The following is a 22,121-nucleotide window of genomic DNA, read 5'->3' as shown; positions in this document are numbered from 1 at the left end:
TCTAGTTACTAAGTCTGCTGGATTGTCGCATCCAGCACAATGACTCCAAGATTCTCGATCAGTGAGAGATTGAATTTCTTTAACCCTGTTTGCTACAAAGGGTTTCCACTTAAATACGGAACCTTTTATCCAATACAATGTGATCTGAGAGTCTGTCCAATAATAAATAGAAGATATTCCTTTCCGATCTAATACCTTCTTTACTTCACGAGCAAGTCGTGAAGCAAGCAATGCGGCTATCAATTCTAACCTAGGAAGAGAAATTCTCTTAAGGGGTGCAACACGGCTCTTAGAAGCCACTAAGTTTACAGTTACTTGATTTTCTGTTTTAATTCTTAAGTATATGGCAGCACCGTAAGCCTTTGGACTAGCGTCTGCAAATGCATGCAATTCTAACACAAAGTCTGAGTGGTCAGAAATTTGAAATACATTTCTGGGTATTTGCAAGTTAGCCAATTCAGGAATTTCGATACACCACTGCTTCCAAGTTTCTTGAATATCTGAAGGAAGCTCGTCGTCCCATGAGATCTTACGTAACCATAATTCTTGGAGAAGAATCTTTAATCTGATGGTGTAAGGTGTTACTAGTCCTACGGGATCGAATACTCTACCTGCTGCTTGCAACACAAATCGTTTTGTATTTTTTCTCAAGTCAAGAAATTCCAGTAGTCCCTTAACTTCCATAGTTAAAATGTCAAGTTTTGTGTCCCAGGACATCCCAAGAACTTTGTGCAACTCGTTTGGGCTTTCTGATGAGGATGAAGGAAGAGTACTGAATCCTTGTTCCTCCCACATTTGTTTTAGTGACTCGTCGTTTGAGACCCATTTACGAAGGTGCATGCTAGCATCATTCATGATAATGTCAGCTTCTCTAGAAATTTTGAAGGCTTCAGACAAGTTATCTGCACCAGCTACAATGTCGTCGACATAAAAGCAAGTATCAAGAATATTTGAAGTTGTTGGATATATTTTCTTGAACTTATCATTATGGTGCTTGATAGTCGCTGAAAGCAAAAAAGGGCTTGCATTGACTCCAAATGGAAGCCTGTTGAATCTGAATACCTGCAATTGAGTATTTTCAGACTTAGTGGGATCGTCTAGAGTGAAAAGGAACCTTAATGCGTCCTTATCATTTTCGTTCAATGCTATTTGCAAAAAGGCACGTTCAATGTCCGCTAAAATAGCAAATTTATTCATTCGGAAAAAGGTTAAAAGGTGAAATACATTCGGATTAAGGTTCGTTCCCGTCCAGAGACAATCGTTAAGTGAAAGTTCACCAACATCACAAGAACTAGCATCAAAAACAATGCGACACTTGGTATAAACACTGTCCTTCCGGAAAACTGGGTGATGGGGTAAATAGAACACAGGTTTATCAACATTATCTGAAGCGGATGGAACCTTCTCAATAATTCCCTTTTCTAAGTAATCTTGAAATATTTCACTATATTGAATATACAATTTTTCATTTGAAGTCATACGATTTAAAAGACCTTTAAATCGCTTAGTTGCGACAGTAAGATTATCGTTCAATTCCCTCCAATCTCTTTTCCAAGGAAGAGTGATTTCATATCTTTTATTTTTATAACTAATTGTTTCATTAAATTTGGATAGTGCTTCATCCCCCTCTAAGCATTTGGGTTCATCCTTTATTCCTAGAGACTCAAGGTCCCAAAATTTTTGCAAATCAGTTAAAGTGTGATCTTGTGATAATAAGTGACATTTGTATTCCTTACAATTATCTTTAATGCCCAATCTTCCCGTTACAATCCAGCCGAGTACAGAGTTCTGTAAAATGACTGAACTATTTTCCAATTTTATTTGCTCGGTTCGTAACAGTTCGTAAAAAATATCTCCGCCAAGCAAGATTTGCGCACGTTGAGGCTTAAAAAAGTTAGGATTTGCATAAGTCAAATTTTGAGGAAAATTAATTTTAGAAACATCAAGCGGTTTAGCAGGGGTTAATTCAGTAATTTTAGGCACTATCAGCATTTTTATCTCTTTCTTAAAGTCTCTATTTTTATTAGAAACAAGAGCAGAGATCGATTTATTTACATTCAAAGTTGCCCCATTAATTCCAGTTATTAATGAGTTTAATGTATTCTCCCTTAAACACAATAATTTTGCTGCATCAGCAGTAATAGCGCTTATTTCAGAACCGCTATCGAGAATACATAAAAGGGGATAAAAACATTCATTTATTCCTCGCACATAAATTAAAGCAGTTGAAAGCAAAACATTTGAGTAAGTATCATAGACATTACAACTGTTTGGCGGCGCCTTCTGCCAGCTGTGAGAAAGGGCGAAGGAGGAAGTGACAGTTTTCGTTTCCCCTCCACTCATATTACTCATCTCAATATTTGCTTGATTTGGAATAATCTCAGTTAAATTAGAGCAATTGGATTCTAATATTTGATTATTTTTGTTTTCAACTTCGGGTTTTAAGAAATTAGCCCCATGAAGTGTCGAATGATGATTTCTAGAGCAATGTTTACATTTAAACTCTAATTTTTTACATTGAGATAACATGTGTTTACCCAAACAATTAAAACACAGATGCAATTTTTTTACACTATTCAATCGCTCTTGAGCAGATAAGTCAATGAATTTTTTACACTTATATATTAAATGGTTTTGATGACACATAGAGCAAGAGAAATGTTTATCATTTTGCAAAACGAAACTTTTATGTTTGGGGGTAACTTCTTGTTTCGGTTTTGAAACAGAAATACATTTTTGAACATTTTCAAGAGCTTGAATACGTTTTAACACAAATTCAGTAAAAAATTCCCAGGTGGGCAATTCGTTACAATTTAAAGACATTTCGAAAGCCTTTCTTGATTCATCGTCAAGGCGTTGCAAAACAATGTTCATTATTAGTGTCTCAGATAATTTATTTTGTTCTAATCCAAGTTGCTTTAATGCTCTTAATTGATTAAGTAAATTATCAATTAAGTTTCTTAAATCCTTACAAGATTCAAATTTAATTTTACTTAAATTTAATAACTCAGTTATATGGCTGTTTACTATCAGTCGTTTGTTTTCATATCTGTTTTTTAATGCGTTAAACAAGGAAGAATAAGAGTCATCTACATTCTGTAATTGTTTTGCAGTACCAGTTAATGATGATTGTAAATAATACAGTTTTTGAGAGTCACTTAATTGATTGTTTTCATCAATTAAGGTAGTAAACTGAGCTTTGAAGGTAAGCCAGTCAGTGTATTTACCCGAAAATTGGGGTAAAGTAATTTGAGGTAGTTTGATGTTTGCAGAAGTATTCGGTTCATTCAAAACAGAATTTGAACTCAAATTTGAAGTTTGAGGAATAATTAAGTCTAAGAAGCTTACCTCAATTGCTTCTACGTTGTCCTCCATTTCCGTTAGGGAAATTTCAAAGTCTGCTAAATCTGTATCGGATAAGATACTGTAGCAATCGTTTCGAAGATCATCGATCTTCGTTTTTAGACCCCTCAATGAATTGAGTTTGATCTCAAGGGATTTTTGATTTGGTGTTTCATCGGTAAGCACGTTCGAAAGCCTAGTTATTTGACCTTTGATGCTTGCTCGTTTCCTTGTTAGAACGACGCTAGACTCGAGCGACGTAGTAGCTTTTGTAGCAGTCGCCATGTTTTCAGATTGAATTAATTCACGATTAATTCTGCTAGATTAGCACTCCGGCTGTTACGACCAAACTGTAAGGTCGTCGATAGCTTGGACTGTATGAAGAGGTTATAAGTAATTCTAGGCGACTGGTTACAAACAAAACAATTTTATTAAGAGATGTGGCGATGGTTCATCGCTGCAGTTACATGCATCTACTACTACTAACACTACTATTTTCTCCCTGGCACATACGCCCTCTGGCGTCACTTAACAAAATGCTTAACCTAAAATTTCATAAAAATATTAATAATTATTTACATTTTGTTTACATTCACTTTATTTAGGCATTGGTAACTTTTTTAAAGTCATTTAATGAAATAACATTAAAAAAAGTTGGATCGAAAATTGTCTAATAATTGATTACTTACAATTTTACAAAACCGGTATTAAAACCAGTTTGCCTGCTGAATTGAAAACAAAATTATTAATTGAACAATACTAATAATATATAATAGAGTAAAAATAACTATAAAACAAAAAAGCGGCATTTTGGCACAAAATTGTCCAATAAATGTACTTTTAAAGAGTCGCCAATAATATTTTTTTTTCATTACTTAAAATTTGGATAAAAAAAATTCTGGCATAAAAAATTAAACATCAACTATTATTTAAATCAATAACTCAATTGTTAATTCAACATTTGTCAAGATATTTTTAATCACTTAAAAAATGCTTATATTGGAATTTCTAATAGATAACAGAACAAACTAATATGGAATCGAGATGTTTTTTTACCATAAAACGTTCCTCTGGATAATTTGAAAATGTGGTTTATCATTAGATTGGCTTCAATTCATCCCCTTCATACTTACCATCATGAATTTTAACTTCCAAAGATTGTAGGTTGCAGATTCTCAAATCGGACTGACTTGAAGACCAATTGGATGCTTTTTCGAACAATGTTGAAAGATATTCGTATTTCGGCAATAAGCCACAATAACTAGTGGATATAATATCTGGTATGAAATCATTTATACCTGCATAATAAGTTTATTATTAAAACTAGAGAAAAATATAGAACTTTAAACAATTTTTTTTGTAATTTAGTCTCATGTGATAGAGTATATTTATTCCAAAGTAAAAATATCACAGTTATAAAGTATTATAAATTATATAACGTTAGAAATTATTGATGGTAACAGTTTTTATATCAAGCTTTTCCTTAATATTGTTACAAAATAAGTATTTCTGAACTTTTCCTAGACAAGAACACAATACACAAAAGCGTCTTCAACACAGAAACCATAAAAATCAACACTGGAGAAAAAATAGAAATCAAGAGAAATAACAAGTCACATTCTCAATCAGGCTCTGGTGTCATTTTTTAAGAATTAGACAGATTAAGAATTTTGTCAAAACTACTCTTTGCTTATTGCAGATGGTATTGGAAATTAGGCTGAGCCAGTGGTCTGCAACTGGCGGCCCGGGGGCCACATCGAAGCCTTTTCTTGTGGCCCGCGAACTAAAATATATTAGTTGTCATTTTTTCGCGGACAATTTTAGTAAAAAATCTATATGGGCTTAAAATACTTTACTTTCGTTAAAAAAAATACCTAATTTCTTTGTTTCTGTGAAATTTAACATACCAACGGGGCCAAAAAAATTTATTTCTCAGGTAAAAATCGACTTCGTAATTTGATTTGTAATTTAATACTTTTGTTTTGTACAACTTGATAAAAGTCTGATAGTAATATTTAATGTTCCTTCAAACATAAAAGAGTCCTGTAAAAAATTTTGATAAAGTTGCTGCCCGCCATTTGACTGATATTTTTTTATAATACAGGTAGCTAGTCTTCAATAAGAATCAGTGTATAGTGATGAAAAAGAAAAAGGACAACCCTGAATAATTTTTGATCTAATGATCGGATCTTAAAGTTCCAAGACTCATTCTTAATGGCTCGAGAGGATGACCTCAAATATGCTAATTAATTAGTGCATACGATAATTTAAGTTACGAAATCAGACTCGAAAACGTACTTTCTCTGAATAAACATACCTTTTTTTGAACGGAGTTGGATTTCCAACCAGCAAAATATAGGGGGTAATCGCAATTTGGGAAATATGGTCTACATAGTTTTGTCAAAAGAAAGATCAAAAGTTTGAACTCCTAAATGTTAATTTCACTTTTTGCGTATTTCGCCATATCTAGAAAGCTTTTAAAAGCGAATTGAACATTTTTTTACTCAATTATAAAATCCCGTGGAAAAGAAGGTATGTTTATTCAAAGAAAGAACGCTTTTGTGTCTGATTTCGTAATTTAAAATATCGTCTACACTAATTAATTTGTAATTTTTGAGGTTACCCCTTCGAACTACCAATGTTTTTAAATATATCAGTCATTTTTTCCCTTTAAAAACGGTAATGAGTACTGTAATTAAAGTTACCTATTTCTTCGTACAAAGGTTCACAGACTTCATAAAATATTCTGATTACATAGATGAATCTCGTGTAGCGTTTACCATACTCAGTCCAACTAGATCGGTTCGGATCGATAACACCACCACTTTTTATCTTCATGTTTTGGGTCTCTATAGTAATAATGCGACCTGAAATAAAATAGGTCAATTTTAATAAATTCTATTGCATTGTGGAAAACTATTACAGTAACCCTAGATTAAGAACCGTGTGTTGTGACTTATTGGCTTCATTAATATTTTTTTTACCAGAAAAAGTTAGTACAATATGCTAATTTATCGCTTTTCGGAAGCACTTGTCTCGATAATTTAAATTTGAACATAAATGCCTTAATTTATTGTTGTTGACGTATGCCTGCTCAGACAGAGGGGGTGCGATTGGTCTTGTTTTCCAGTGGCGCCATCTATTGCCAAGAATTCGACTTCTGCTACACCATAACGTCGCACCCGTTTATAAGGCGGACCCATTTATACATCCATTCAGCCACAGATCGTAATTTTGACCTGAATCAGTGAACGAACGATCGCCAATCCAGTACTCCCAGAGGTATTTATTTGCTATGGGAACACGGAGGACTTTGGCGACTCGACAGATTTAACGTGCATCAGTCACTTTACTACACGGGAAGTCTTCGGCCGGCGGAGTTCGAACCCACGAACTCTTGGACATGGGCCCAGCACTCTACCGACCAGGCTATCTCGGCCCGCCTTAATTTATTAGAAAACTAAAAAACTAATTTAATTTAAAAGAGAATTTTTGCAATGGCGCTTCAATATTCCATTAGAATTACTTACTCATATTCGGAAGTAACTGAAAATAACGCGTTAAATTCTGAAATTAATGTTCAAGTGCAGGCTCGCACAGTTACTTTAGAACATGCATAAGTGCTTTCATATAGCGTATGTTTACACAAGCTCTGTAGAAAACCGTTATTGTTCTGTACATTGTGCGGATCATGCGCACGTTAACATGTTGGATACTACGTAAAAAACCTTAATCTTTCTTATCCTGTACATTCCCATACGTTCTGAGCAAGCTCAGTAGAGATCCGAGTTTGTTTTGTAAAGAAAAATTTGGCACTACAAAACCTAGCTTCAAGCATACTCACGTATGCATTTTCAATTCATATATACATACAGTTTTATGGATCGAGATTGTTCTCTGCGCTCATGCGCTTATGAACATGTGAGATGCTACGTGAAAAGGCTACATCTATCTCACTTACTGCTGAAAGTCTCCAACTAAGTACCTAGATTAAACAACGAAAGAAAAAGGATTTCTGATTAAAGCATTCGCAAAACTCTTTAACTTTACCCAAACTGTTCTTAACTTTTCTAACAGATGCATGAAGTAGGATTGTGGAACAACTGCCAAGCCATGATGCACGTACGTTTATTCTTCACAAAAATACATGTACCAGGCAAAGCATTGTAAAACATGGATGTAGCAAGCAAATACAATTAATTATTCGGATTCACGCCTTTTTTGAAATTTCAACATCTGTTCAGAAAGGTGGCATTCATGAATCGAAAGGGAAATATGGTTTAAGCATTGGCAAAACTCTTTAACTTTATTACTCAAACTGTTCTTAACTTTTCTAACAGATACATGAGAAAGGATTATGGAACAACTGCCAAACCATGATGCTCGTATGTTTATTTTTCACAAAAATACATGTACCAGGCAAAGCATTGTAAAACATGGATGTAGCAAGCAAATACAATTAATTATTCGGATTCACGCTTTTTTTGAAATTTCAACATCTCGTCGCTTTGAAACTAAACCGTTGTAACTCAAAAAAGTCGAAAAATGAGATTTTTGGGTCATTTTGTGTAAAAAAAAGTCACCCTTTTAGAAAAACAACCTGTTATCTTTATAGTTCCATAAAGTTAATTTAGAGAGCTGATAAATCGTCATCGCATTCCCGCGATTAGCATTAGCGCGGTAAGTTTGAAATCACTCTCCTGAAAAACTTGCTTTTTTGAGTTACCACGGTTTAGTTTCAAAGCGACGATCTGTTCAGAAAGGTGGCATTCATGAATCGAATGGGAAGTAATTTAGAATTGTGTATTTCAAATTAGCTTGGTCTTTACTTAATTTAAAATCAATTCATTTGAAAAGAAAAAAAAGTTAGCATTTCTACCCGTGGAAAGGTTTTTGTTCGTTGTACTTTCTCGAGTAGATCAAAACTAACCAACGATGCAAAAAGTATCTCAAGACAGACATAAAATGACATTTAATCATATCATTCATAACTAGTTATCCACTTATTATACGATTACATTATCCCTTTGTTACAACTATACAGATATTACATCTATACCGCCAATACTATTAAATAATATCATTTATAACTAATTAAGTATTTCATTCCACTAAATATATTATTACATTTCCTTCATTCGAATCATACAGATATTACATCTAATACCCACCTTCCCGTAATTTTTTCATTTAATTTAAAGTTTACCTTGTATTTATCATCATTGTAAGCATTTTTTATTAAAAGCTAAAAATATATATTATGAGATATTCTTAGTTTTAAAGTCATGACTGTTTCATGTAAATTCATCGTTAGTGGTCCAAAAATATGGATATCCCTTTTATGTCAAAAAGTACCTGGTAGCGGCGATGTGCGAGAAGCATTGTTGAATTTCAATAGGACATCATCCAAAGTTTCGTATTTAGCATGGGTAAAAATTCCTTCAGTACCTTCTGCTTCAGGTACCAAATTTACGTATCCAATTTTTTGTACCCTCTCTTCACCAGGAGGAAATATTTGCAACCACAATCTAATAAAATTAAACGTTTTTTAAATTATCTTAAAATAACAATCATTACATTTTATTCATGCTAACGAACACAAATTGATAAAATGTTCCCCCAACAGTGAATTATTTGTATATATATAAATAAAGTTCAAAAAGTAGAGAAAACAAGGGAAAAATTACAGAACACTGAAAAATGGGGAAAAAATAATTAAAAAAAAGAACAAAAAACCGGAAGAAGAAAGAACAAAAAAATTTTAAAACGTCTTGAAAGTAAAAGATATAATCTTTTCATCAGCTCACACGATTATATCCGCAAAAAAGAGTGCTTTCCAATATTGCATCAATATAGCCAAAGCAAAATATATCAATACAATAGTGTGAGAAACCCTCAAAAAATTTTATAAAAAGATTACAACAAATAAAATAGAACACAATAAGTAAAAATATCACGTAAAAACAGAAAATAAAATGTACAGAAAAAACAGACTAAAACATGAAATGAAATTTATAAAGCGAGTAGCGAATTCAAATGAACTTACATGAACGGGAAATTTTTCAAGAATGATTTAGAATATATTCGTAAAGAGATTTTTTGATCAAAATTTTCTGTTCTTTTTTTCCCGGTTTTTTGTTATTTTTTATTATTATTTTTCTTTCTTTCTCCTTTTTTTCATTGTTCTGTAATTTTTCCCTTGTTTTCTCTACTTTTTGAACTTATTTTATGCGTTCTATTTACACGCAGTTTATGCGCAATAAATAAAACTTATTATTTTTCTTAATTTAATTCGTGTTTTTATTTATTTTACTATATATATATATATATATATATATATATATATATATATATATATATATATATATATATATATATATATATATATATATATATATATATATACATATATATATATATATATATATATATATATATATATATTGGTTCCCCCTTTCTTCAGTTGTGATTCGGCAGGATGCAATAGCATTTTTGTTTTTCTCGCTCTTAAATATGTGTTTTTAAACCCTTAATTTATTTGACACTTATGCGCAAACTTATTTGATAAAGGTTTACAAGGTTTCTAAAAACATATATTTAGAGCGGTGATTTTAAAATATCCTGTATAATATCGATGTATGTATACAGGATATCCTTTATATATACATATACAGTTGCAGTGGTACAGTAGTCAAATTTAAGTTTACGAATTCGTAATATTTGTTTTAAATTATTCTTGAGATTCAATCGATCTAATTTAAAATTATTGACAGCTATCTGAAAACCTGATGCCAATTGAAAAATACTAGTTGATATGTCTGCATCGTTTGGTCAGATAGACGCAGAAAGTAATTTGTAATAATAAATGAGCTAAATGTTAAATGAGAAATGGATTTCAACTATGCGTTTTTGTAGTTTTTTTTTAAACAGTTGTGGCCCTGGCTAGATTTCGGGGGTTTAAATAAAGAAAAGCTTAGTGCTAAATATTTTTATTAATAAGAAATAGCACACGAACAGACATAAAATAATTACAGGAAGGAGGAAATGGAAAGTCCGTCCTGTCTAAAGTCAGAGCCTGTACAGATGGCGCTGTGGTTGCTTGGCGATGTGGTTGTGCCAAATATTTTTATGGTTGGTTGGTTCTAATGCCACTTGCCACACGGGCAAGCCTGCTTGGTGAAACCGAGCAAATTTAACGCAGAGTGTGCTATTCTTGTTTTTCAGTGGCGCCATCTATGGACAAGAATTTAACTTGTGCCACACCATACGTCACACCTGTTTATTAGGTGGACCCATTCATTAATTCATCCAAAGATCGTAATTTTGACCTGAATCAGAGAACGATCGATCTCCAATCCAGTACCCCCAGACGCATTGATTTGTTATGGGAACATGGAGGACTTTGCGACTCGACAGAATTTTAACGTGCATCAGTCTCGAACTTCGGCCGGCGGGTTCGAACCCACGAACTCTCGGACACGGGCCCAGCGCCCTACCGACCAGGCTATCCCGGCCCAAATATTTTTATTAATATTAAATAGCACACTGACAAACATAAATTTGAATAATTACGAGAAGGAGGAAAAGGAAAGTCTGTTCTGTCGCGACCCCTAAGTCTGAGCATCTACTGCCTGTTCAGATGGCGCTGTGGTTGCAACATAGTTCAACTACTAACCATCCAAACTATTTTTTGTGAGCTTTATAGATTTAATACTAATTGATTGCAATAAATATTAGTTAAACATCGAATAAAAAATAAAATTACCTTAATCCTCTGATGAAGTTGGTGCGATATTTTGTGCTTTCATAGTAAACCATTTCTGTAGGATTAATACTTCCACGACCATCTTTGAACTCAATACTTTCGCAAGTTTTAATTTTCCATTGGGGATTAAACTTCAACCACTCATTAGCAAGAGCTACCACATTCCTATGGAAATGGAATTTTCATTAGCGAAAAATGCTATTCACCTATAGTCTGCTTATTAAATATAAAAGAACACGTAAATGAAGAAGTAAGTATTAAAGAAGCAGACATTTAAAAAATTCCATTCTGGTTAAAAAAGAAGCGGCAAATGTTTATAAGTCATGTAGTCTGTGGTTAACGTGGTTACGTAGTTCAGATCCCATTTTTCAGGATAAGTAACTACTCGCGACGACAACTTATCTTTCTTGATTACAATTATCGTCAACTGTTTTACAAATGTAGCTAAAATCATATGCATGAGCGACAATTTTGTCGCTTTGAAATACGTTTGGAGTTTACAAACTACTAGTAACGAAAAACATTTTTTTTTGCATCTAATTTCATATATTAAAAAAACTGTTGTACTAATTTTAGTATTCTTCACGTAATTTTTTGGTAGCGAATATGATTAAAATAAATAAGTACTGAAAGTTCCTCCCCTACGGTCACAAAATGGATTATGAGCTGCCACACTGTGGAGTATTTAGCCAATCTAAACGGCCAAAAGTCGAATTTAAAAATTTCAACTAAAGATGTAATGAAGAGATTCTAAATACAGTACCGTCCTGGAAACTTGAAAAAGGTGTTTCTTTCTTTCTTTCAATAATGAAATAAATTACGCGACATCTAGTTGTGTTCATCTAGTAGACATGATAAATCTGCTTCGCATTGTAATTAAATGCCCTTTTAAATCGCAAGTTTTAAATTTTTTGTATTAAAAAAGTTAATCATTGTTATTCGTTAAGTTGGTAAACATGGTTACCAACTACATGTTGTAATAATAAATATGTTGTAATGGTATTAACCAAGGTTGGCAAGTTTCTGCCGAGGTGGTTAAAACCACTGGTAGAAACCGGTTAAAACCGGCATGGCAGAAACCCTTTTCTGCCACATTTGTGGCAGAAACTGGCAGAAATTCAGAAAATGACATAAAAGTAAGTACTGAGATTGACATATAATGGATAATTCATAGAAAAAACAATTAAATGTTAAACAAAGTACAATTTATTTACAAAATGATCACCATTCAAAATCAAATATTACATTGTTTGCACTCTGCAGTAATATATAATAACAAAAGACAAGTTTTGATGCAGTTTCTAAACCTAAACAATTTCTCAATTTGCTAGCACGAACGAGAAATTTGAGAAGAGTCTCTGAAATCCAGCAGAACCAGCAGGCATTGCCATCCACAAAAGATTAAAACTGTTACTGTTATAATAATTAGATTGTTGTCATGCAAATTATATCTTGAAAAGAAAAAAACTATTTGAAAATAGCTCGATTCAGTTATGTTAAGAGTTAAATGATAATTACTGAATTTCAGAATTTAATATAATAAACTAAAATCTAGTATTTATATTTATTATTTCCTTACTTTATTCTTCATTTTATATAAATATTTGATATACTGCACTCTTTATATTTAATGTAAACAAAATAATATATATTCACAAACAATGAATTAAAAAGTTTGTTACAGTTACATGGAGTTAAATTTTTCAGTTTACTTAAACAAAATGTCATTAAGCAATTACTAGAACTAATATAGAAGTTTTTTTAGTTTCTGCCAGTTTTTGCCGGTTTTTACCGGTTATAACCAGTTTCTGCCACTGGCATGGCAAAAACCAGTTTCTGCCGGCAAGAAGCCAACCCTGGTATTAACACAATTGTTCATACCATTAACTGTTATAACTGTAACTTCCATTTTTGTTTATCCATTGCGGATAATTTTTTTTTATTTCTTCTAGTTTTTTTAAACTCCAAGTTTTTTTAAAAATCTTTTCTTGATTGTGCATCATATCTGCGGTCTAATCTTGTAGTGCACAGCCTAGACACTACTCTTACAATTATAGCTGTTCATTTAAAAAAAAGAAAACGAGATGATAAAGAATTTTTGCTGAGCCGTTTTGAATTGTAATTTAATAATTCAAATAAAAGGCTTTATAAACTTTCACAATGTAATCGTCATTGTGAGAATTAGGATTTTCAAGCAAAAGGAAATGGTTCGAAAAAATGCTACTACAACAACTTACTCGAATCTGTCATACTCTGCGTTGCAGAAAAAACCTTCCTTCAAAACCCCTGGCAAGAAATCTATGTAACTTAATCCACTTCTATGTTCGTTGAATAAGCTTCCGTAGCTTGGTGGAAGATCCTCCATCTTTCTTTTTAATAATTTAGAATCCTGTATATTTCTTTGCGCTATGAACAAGGCATCTTTTGGCAGATAAAACGACCAGTAAGTAATTTGGACAAGTTAATAGTTTGAAACTATTTCAAAATTCAACAAAAATCCTGTGAAGCTGAAAGTAAACAGTGCAGCAGAGAATAAATACATAAAAATTATTAAATAAGAACAAAAGAGATAAAATTGTGATCACATTATTGCGATATTGATGACCCATCGGTCATTTTTTCATTTACAACGCCACAACATTTCAAGTCATGGGTTGCAAATACTGCATCAATTAATGTTTTGTTCGTCCTCTTGTCGTCCAATGGGCTGGATTGGTTTTCATTTCCAGCCATTATAAATTTCTTATGACGTCATAAAATTCTTATCCTCCTTCAGAATTCATATTTATATTAAAAGGCCGTTCAAATACACTCTATAACAAAAAACTCGACGCACCAAGAAGGAGTTGTTTGATTGAAACCAAAATGGGTGAATAGGAAGACAATGTACAGAATAGTAAATGATTAAAATTTCAGAACAATTGAATAATTTATTGCAGAGTTACAGTAACAAGTTCGATAAGGTGTTGACCCGCCTCTAGCCTGGATACAAACTGCCACACGGCGTGGCATAGACCGATAAAGCTCTCGGATGGTCTCATGCGGTATTTACTGCCAAATTCGATCCAATTGTCGAACGAGGTCATCAACATTCCGTGCCAGATGCAATCGCCTTCCCATCATATCCCAGACATGCTCGATGGGAGAGAGATCTGGTGATCTGGCAGGTCAAGGAAGAGTTTGACAAGCTTGTAGACAGTTCATAGCGACACGTTCCGTATGTGGTCTGGCATTGTCCTGCTGAAAAACCAGCCCAGGGCACTCCAAAAGGAACGGTAGCAAAACAGGTCTTAGGATGTCGTTGACGTACCGCTGTGCAGTAAATGTACCTCTAATGACGACTAAAGGGGTCCTGCTGTTAAAGGAAATGGCACCCCAGACCATAATGCCTTGTTGAGGGCCGGTGTGGCGTGCAATAGTGAAGGCAGGATCCCCCCTCTGCCCTATGCGTCTCCAAACACGTCTTCGATCGTCAGGACACAGTTAGAAGCGGGATTCGTCGCTAAAGACTATAAGTCTCCAGTCGGCATCATTCCAGCCTGATCGAGTATCGATTTTGAGCGTCTTAGTGCGTTTTTGGTGCGTCGATTTTTTTTGTTATAGAGTGTATTACGATACTATATTAAATATTATATTATTATCGATATAGTTAATAATAAATATTATATTATTATTGACTAACTTAAAGTATTTTGTAATCATTATATTTAAAAAAAAAACGTAAACTGTAATTATCTACATTGAGTCTGAAAAACTAAATATTATTTAGTTTTCCAACCACTGAATGACTTTGAGATTTAAAACTATAAACATACTAATAAATATATTATAGTAATAATATATCATGGTATAGACTGTTTTCATGTCTAATTAATCCGTGAAACACAGTATTAGCAATTGCTATCTCTTTTGAGATTGCGAAAATTTTGTAAAAATGAACCGCTTTTTTAGAGTTAAGTCTTAAATTCTAAATAATAATCAAAACCAAAAATATAATAAAATAATAATGTTAAAAAGGGATGATAAATACTATATTGTTAAAAAATAATATCTGATACCATGACACATAATGAAATTAACTAAATATCATCATTAAATACATAAATGAAAATGCACACAAATGAGTAAAAAAATATTAAAATATAATATTAAAAGAAGAATATTAAAAAGGGATGACAAATAAATGTTTCTGATAAATACATTCAAATAAAAAATACAGATAAATATAACCTAGTACCTTAACAAATAATGAAATTAACTAAATATCATCATTAAATACATAAATCAAAATGTACACAAATACGAAGAAAAAAAACAATGAATTCATGTTACATTTTTAATTCTTATAGAGATCTATTTTTAACAACGAAAATAAGATAAAATTAACATCATCATTCAATTAATAAATGAAAATTTGCACGTAGGGATTAGAAAAATATTTTTGGATGACCTACATTTTTGACTTTAAATTAAAAAGGACAACATTGGAAATAAAATGTATAAAAGATTTAAATTGAATATAGTTAAGAAAAATTAATGAAATTCCTAAGATTTAAATTTAAAGAAAATTGGTGGCAAAAATTCATTAAAATGAAGATACTATTTTAGCTGTAGCTGTAACATCTGCTTTTCTTCATGTTTTTTTAGAAAACGTGTTAATATAAGTTGTATTTATTTTTATTATATTTCTTTTCATTATTTTAATTTTTATTATATATTTTTTAATTATATTTATCGTGAGTTCTCAGAAAACACTAAATTTGCTTGTCAGTGCACAGTTTAGATATGTATGCAAATCGTTCCTCTTGCATTTAAAAAAATAAGAAGACTTCATAATGACTTCATAATTTACATATTTTAATAATTCCTTTTAGAAACAGAAATATGGAAACATTTCCCCATGTCTGCGACTGCGCATGTCACAGAATTGGCGCATGCTTAATAGTAAGCACTTCTTAAACGAAGATAAAAAGATAACAAGAAGAAAGAAAAAAAAGAAATTAGAAAAATGTCCCATGTTTTTTTCCAAGCTATATTTTAAACATAAGTGTTGCAAAATTTAATATTTTAAGTCAAACTGAAGTTACTGTTCGAGGGAGGAGGATGTAAGGTGAAACATACCTTATTATTGTATCCTAATAATGACGCTTTCTGATAAAAATGGAAAGCACTTTCGCTTGTTCTGGTATAACGCTGCTTTGGCCTTGAACAGCAACGCCACTACTGTGCAACATATATTTCTCTCACAATGAGAGCTCTTATGAAGTAGAATTGAAATAGTAATAATAAAAATAAAATATTAACTTGAAAAACCAGATGTTCTTTTTACGAAGTGTCAATCATTTGGTGATTTTGAATAATCACCTCCCTTATTTGGTATTTCCCTCTGAAAATTTCATAAAATGTCACATTTTTTCGCGAAATAAGAAGAATCAATTATGAAAATTAAACATCCTAGGGCAGGGGTGGCGAACCTTTATGCACCAGCGTGCCATTTTTTCTGAAAAATTGTTCAATGAGGCTATAGACGTGCCGTCAAATAATTTTGACTTCGTGATTATTGGGAAAATAATAATACTAAATACTATAAACTCAAAACTCTTTATTTACTATGGAAAATAATACATTTTGCAATGTCTCAATTATATGCGTAATTCAACTTAAAGTAACACCAAGTGTGACTTCTATTATTGCGGATTAGATGACGAATAACTTATATTAAGTTGTAAAATGTTAGCTCAAGCATTAGTGTTAATTTTTTGCTAGTTATTTATTGTTAGCTTTTTTTTATGCTTATTAATTGTTTTTTGACATTAATTGTTAATTATTTGGTTGAAAATTGTTTCTTTTTTGTTTGCTTATTGTCAATTTTAATTAATTGTTAATATGCTTCATAGTGAACTTTGTGATGGGTGGCGTGCTCAAAATATTGTGTCGCGTGCCATTTAGGGCACGCGTGCTATCGGTTCGCCATCCCTGTCCTAGGGTAAAGATGGCCTCTATCCCCAGTTGTAGCTAAAAACTTCTAGGGGATGGTTAAAAACAAATTTAATATCTGAGTGCACATTAAATATATAAAGATTTTAAGTTTTGTACATTGGCATATGCAGACATTTTTATAAGAGTGGACGTTTTCCCACATTGATTTCCAGCATGTTGTCATCAGCAAAAAATTAATAAAAGTCATGAATGTATTGTTTTCCAAAAAATATCTTTGTATCCCTAATTTGAAGGTGTAACCTGTACTGCTATTATGTTTTTGATTTTTATTATAATCTAAATTAAGAATTTAAAACTTAGAGAATTTATTTATTTATTATTTTTTTTTTAAATTTTATTATTACTTATTTCTGTGCTACATTTAGTACACGCGACAACAAAATATTTTTAGTACATACATTTTAAGTGAATAATTTCAACCTTTGTAGAAATAATTGTTTTATGCCAAAAAACAACAATTATTGCAGCGTAATCACAGGGCCGGATTAAGACCTCTTGAGGCCCTAAGCACTGAAAATATTTTGGTGCCCCCTCCTCAACAAATCAAATATATTTAGTACTAAGTCACGAGTTAATTCAAAATATAAAATCAAAATTTTTTGTAAAAAAAAGTATTTATTCAAATTAAATAAAAAAATTAAAATAGAATCAATTGAAAACTTTTCAATTAATATTAAAAAAATAACTTATGTTTGTGTGTATGTACAATGTGTAAAAAAGCAAACACTTCGAATAACTTATGATCGAAAGTTTGAACTTTTATATACTAAGACTCAAAATACTTTAAATTAAAAAAACAGACAAGTACTTTTTCTAAAAAAAAGCATGCCTTTTTTTTCGATTGATTCGAATTCTTGACTCTCGAAATAAATAGCCATATGTCGAGAATTTTTCAACCCAACTAAAACATTTTAGCTCACAATAATAAAATTCATTCACCTAAAAATAGTTCATTCTAAAAATAATTTTTAAGAAGTATTAATCATTTTATATTATTTTATTTATTAACAGAATAGTCGAAAGAACTTTAAATTGAAAATTTGAACAAATGTCATTTTGAATGACAAAATACAATATTTAATGTGTACTAAATCAATCAAATAAACCTTAATTATTCAATTTTAAAAAAGTTATATATTTAACATTTAATTTCTCAAGAACTTTTCGACAGATTTCGTTCAAATTTTATATTTTACCATTTAAATAAATATTCTTTAAAATTATATAAAAATTTGCATATTTTTAAATTAAAAATTGTTCCGACCATTAATAATAAATAATTTTAAAAAAAACTATTTTTGACAGGGAATTATTTTTAGGTTAATGAATTTTATTAATAGTTGCAAAATTTTTTCAATTCGTTTCAAAAGTTCTCGGGACATGGCGAAATGCATGAAACCTGCAATTGAATAAAAGAGTCCAAACTTTCAACCTAAAAAAACTTTTGGGGTCTTAATTTCCATATTGTGAATACCATCAATATTTTGAGAAGCAAATATCCAAATTCAACAACAATAACATTTATATATGTAGGTAGAGGAAGCACGTTTGCCGGATTTCATAACTTAAAAAAAAAATTCTGCCCCAACTAATTAACATATTTTAAGTTTGGCCCTCAAACCCTTTGAGATCTAGTAAGTTAAAATCCGATCATTAAATCAAGAGTTATTCAAGTTTTTTACTTTTATTTTATTTTACGCACTGTATATAATACAGCATAACTTTTACAAATAATAATGCTTTTCATTATTCCTTTTTCCTTATTAAACCTAATATATTAATAATGATAGGAAGAGGGGAAAAATAGTGATGAGTAATTTTATAAATACAACAATTATCTTTAATGATCCTATAAAATCTGGATTAAAAATCTGAAATGAACTTATTCCATAATAACAACTCACTCTAGATTTCATCTGTGGAAAACAGAACTAATTATCTAATAAAATTATTACTATATTTTGTTCTATATTTAGGACATTCTCGTAGTTAGTTGACCTGTCAAAGTCAAAGGTACAGAGGAGCATAAGAGTAATAAATTACTATCAATTAAATCTTAATTTGACTATTAAAAAAATGACCTTTTAGAAAAAATGATAGAAATCACTTAAAACTACTGCATTAAACCTGTACTTGAAATTCTCATAAGTGATAGCAGAAACTTAGGTCTGAAAAAGCTGTTACAGTAAATAAACACTCTGTCCTCTATAAGTAAATAAATACATAAACAAAATACTTTAAATAACTATAAATTCAATGATCAGATTTTCATTTACAAATTCAGAACATTCGTGTTTTTATAATACAAAACAAAAACATAAATATAGCAACAATGAATATAATATAAAAACTGAACTTAAATAATAATCAGTAGAAAATAACAGACCATCATTTTTAATTTATTCACTTTTTTTGTGTTACGATATTTTTTATTCCTGTATGCATACGCGTACATAATACCACATAAGTTTTATAGAAAATAATTTCAGGTTTGGAAAAATATAATCATAAATGTAAATAATCATATGTATGTAATTTTATTAAACCAATATTTATCTTAAACCAACTAAAATCTACTTTGCCTACTAAAATTTTATGTACTAAATATTTTACATATTCTTTACAACATTTAAAGACAAATTCGTAAAATAAATCAAAATAAAATTTGTGTATTGTTCCCTAAAATTTTCATTTTAAATCGAATAACTATTTTAATTATAACGTCATAGAATGAAATTTATTTCGATAAGATCATTCATTTAAAAAATTTAATTACTTCTTAAAACTTATAATACGGCAGCCCCTCTTAAAAAACATGTCACATTGTATTTTTAACAAAAGCTTGAAATTTGTTTTTATTGCTTTTGAATATTATTGTGTAATAGAATGCTTAAATGTAAAAAAAATTATATAATTTTTAATAATTGTAATTTTATTTTTACATTTAAGTTTAATTTTTTATTATTAAAATATAATACTATAGGAAAATTAAACTCTTCGCTTATATTGATTTAGACAAAATCAATATTGATCGATAAATAATAATTATTGATAAAATTATTTGAAGGATTTAGCTACTACCTGAAGCAACATCAGTTTTTCACTATTACAGCATGCTTTCAAAAGCAATAGTTTAGAATAATGCTTTAGTAGAATAAACTTTTTCTGTGCATTCATGTAGGATTCAGTGCACTCACGTTCTGTGCATTCACGTATACACGGGGGTGTGTAAATACGAGAAATTAGTTACTGATTGTAGCATAAATAATGTTATTGGTTAAAAATTATGTCAATCAAGAAACTTTTCTTTTCCTAGACCTCCCACTTTCTTCAATCTTATAAGTCACCATTTATTTGTATATCTACCCCCCCCCCCCCCGAAAGGAAGACAATTTGAATTTTCTGAGATATGCACCTTTTTTTCTTTTGAAAAAAAAAGAAAAAAAAGAAGGGGGAATGAGTCCCCTATAAAGATATCTGAGATGAAAGGATGTTCTCTGTCTGTAGTAAATCAATTGGTTACGCTTGTCTTATCCTTAAAGTGTTTCTTCTCAGAAAATTTAGCTTTGTATTCTAACACATATGTTGGTGACAATCACGGTGGTCCTTTTCAGGAACCTTCGAATTCATGGAATCGAATGCTGGCAACATACAGATTTTGTTGTTTTACTGGATTGTTTGTTATAGGCAGAAAGCAAGATCAGGTTAAATTGAACCACGTTTCCCAGAAGTCTATTACTCATAATAAAATAACAGGGAACAACAATATTTTTCCCACTCGTTTATGCAGAATGACCAATTTTTATTTTAAGAAAAAATTAATGGATAATGGAAATACCTTAACTAATTATTTATTTATTTCAATCTGATTTACACACGAGCTACAAGTAAAAATTAAGCACAACTATTAAAATTTTTTTTAGTGACGGAAATAATATTATTATATTCAAAATATTTACATGTTCAAATTATCATCATAATAAAAGTTGATGAAATTACACACATATATTGTATATATATATAATCATTATCATTAAGGATTTTCCTTATTAGTTATTAAACATATTTTAAAATTCAATTAATAAAAGTATCTTTCCTAAATTTGCTATTTATTTTTAATTTGAAATTTTCAGTACTTTTCTTATTTCTTAATTATAATTTTTACAAATTTCGTTATAAGATGCACAAAATATAGTTTACTTGCACTAAACAAAATTCAATGATTAAAAATTTTATTTTATTGCTACTTATTTCTTACATTTGCTTTCAAAATTAAATTAGTTTTAATGGGTACTCTTCTTAACGTATTTTTCAATGTCAACGAACATCCGGTTCACATTGAGAATTTACACATTTTTTGTGCTCAACTTTTATAACATTTGTATTTATACAAGACTCTAAGGACTAAGGAACCTATAATTCTTTACTTATTCAAAAACTAGCTGCTTGCATTCATATTACGTAGTATATATTTTAAATCTTAAAATCTAATTTCGTTATTCGATATATATAGATAAAAAAAATCATAAGTGATGCGAAGTGTGTGGTCATATTTTTCCTAAATTTAACCTCTCCTCCACAAAGAAATTTCGAAAAATGATACTTAAACACAGCTCCTTTTTCTTAATTTAGTGAATAAAAAAAATTATTTGACGTAAATTTTTGAAATAAATTTTTGCAACACAACCTTTACGTAATTTGATGGCTTCTTTTCCAGCTGCAATGAGAATATAATTAAAAATATAGTATAAGCAAATATTTTATGTAGTATAAACAAAAACATGCGCAGAAACTGCAAACATGCACAACATAGATTGTTTTTTCACATCAAAAATCAAATTTTTTACATCATCAAACCATTGCATCAAAATTTTGTAAATCAAATTTTTTTTCATAAAAATATCAAATTTCTGGAGTATTAACTTCTACAACTGCGAAAAATATTCTGTAAACATGAATTGGAGCAGTATGTTATGGAATCATTGTAATGGATAAATAAATAGAGCTTTTATCG

The 22,121-nt window shown here is 30.6% G+C and overlaps 2 protein-coding genes across 5 annotated transcripts in view; one reads left to right on the top strand and one right to left on the bottom strand.

Annotated features, from left to right (window-relative positions):
- Positions 1-22,121, top strand: part of LOC107441698 (uncharacterized) — a 109,005-nt gene that overhangs the window by 27,439 nt on the left and 59,445 nt on the right. The gene's annotated exons all lie outside the window — the stretch shown is intronic.
- LOC107441680 (uncharacterized) overlaps positions 1-22,121 on the bottom strand; it is a 33,052-nt gene that overhangs the window by 8,685 nt on the left and 2,246 nt on the right. The window contains exons 1-6 of one of the 2 annotated variants that reach the window (XM_043047182.3): positions 16,229-16,368; positions 13,345-13,614; positions 11,108-11,272; positions 8,698-8,870; positions 6,048-6,209; positions 4,476-4,640 (exon numbers count right to left, since the gene is read on the bottom strand). In XM_043047182.3, coding sequence (XP_042903116.2) covers positions 4,476-4,640; positions 6,048-6,209; positions 8,698-8,870; positions 11,108-11,272; positions 13,345-13,472 — 793 coding nt within the window. In that variant the 5' untranslated portion in view covers positions 13,473-13,614; positions 16,229-16,368. Of the gene's footprint in view, positions 1-4,475; positions 4,641-6,047; positions 6,210-8,697; positions 8,871-11,107; positions 11,273-13,344; positions 13,615-16,228; positions 16,369-22,121 lie in introns of those variants that run through there. The other variant, XM_043047181.3, reaches the window with a different exon arrangement.

This window comes from Parasteatoda tepidariorum, chromosome 7 (genome assembly GCF_982258835.1).
Source record: "Parasteatoda tepidariorum strain Cologne lab strain chromosome 7, Ptep-v5.0, whole genome shotgun sequence".
NCBI lineage: Eukaryota > Metazoa > Arthropoda > Arachnida > Araneae > Theridiidae > Parasteatoda > Parasteatoda tepidariorum.
The sequence above is the reverse complement of the archived record's forward strand: the minus strand, read 5'-3'. Positions and strand labels throughout refer to the sequence as shown.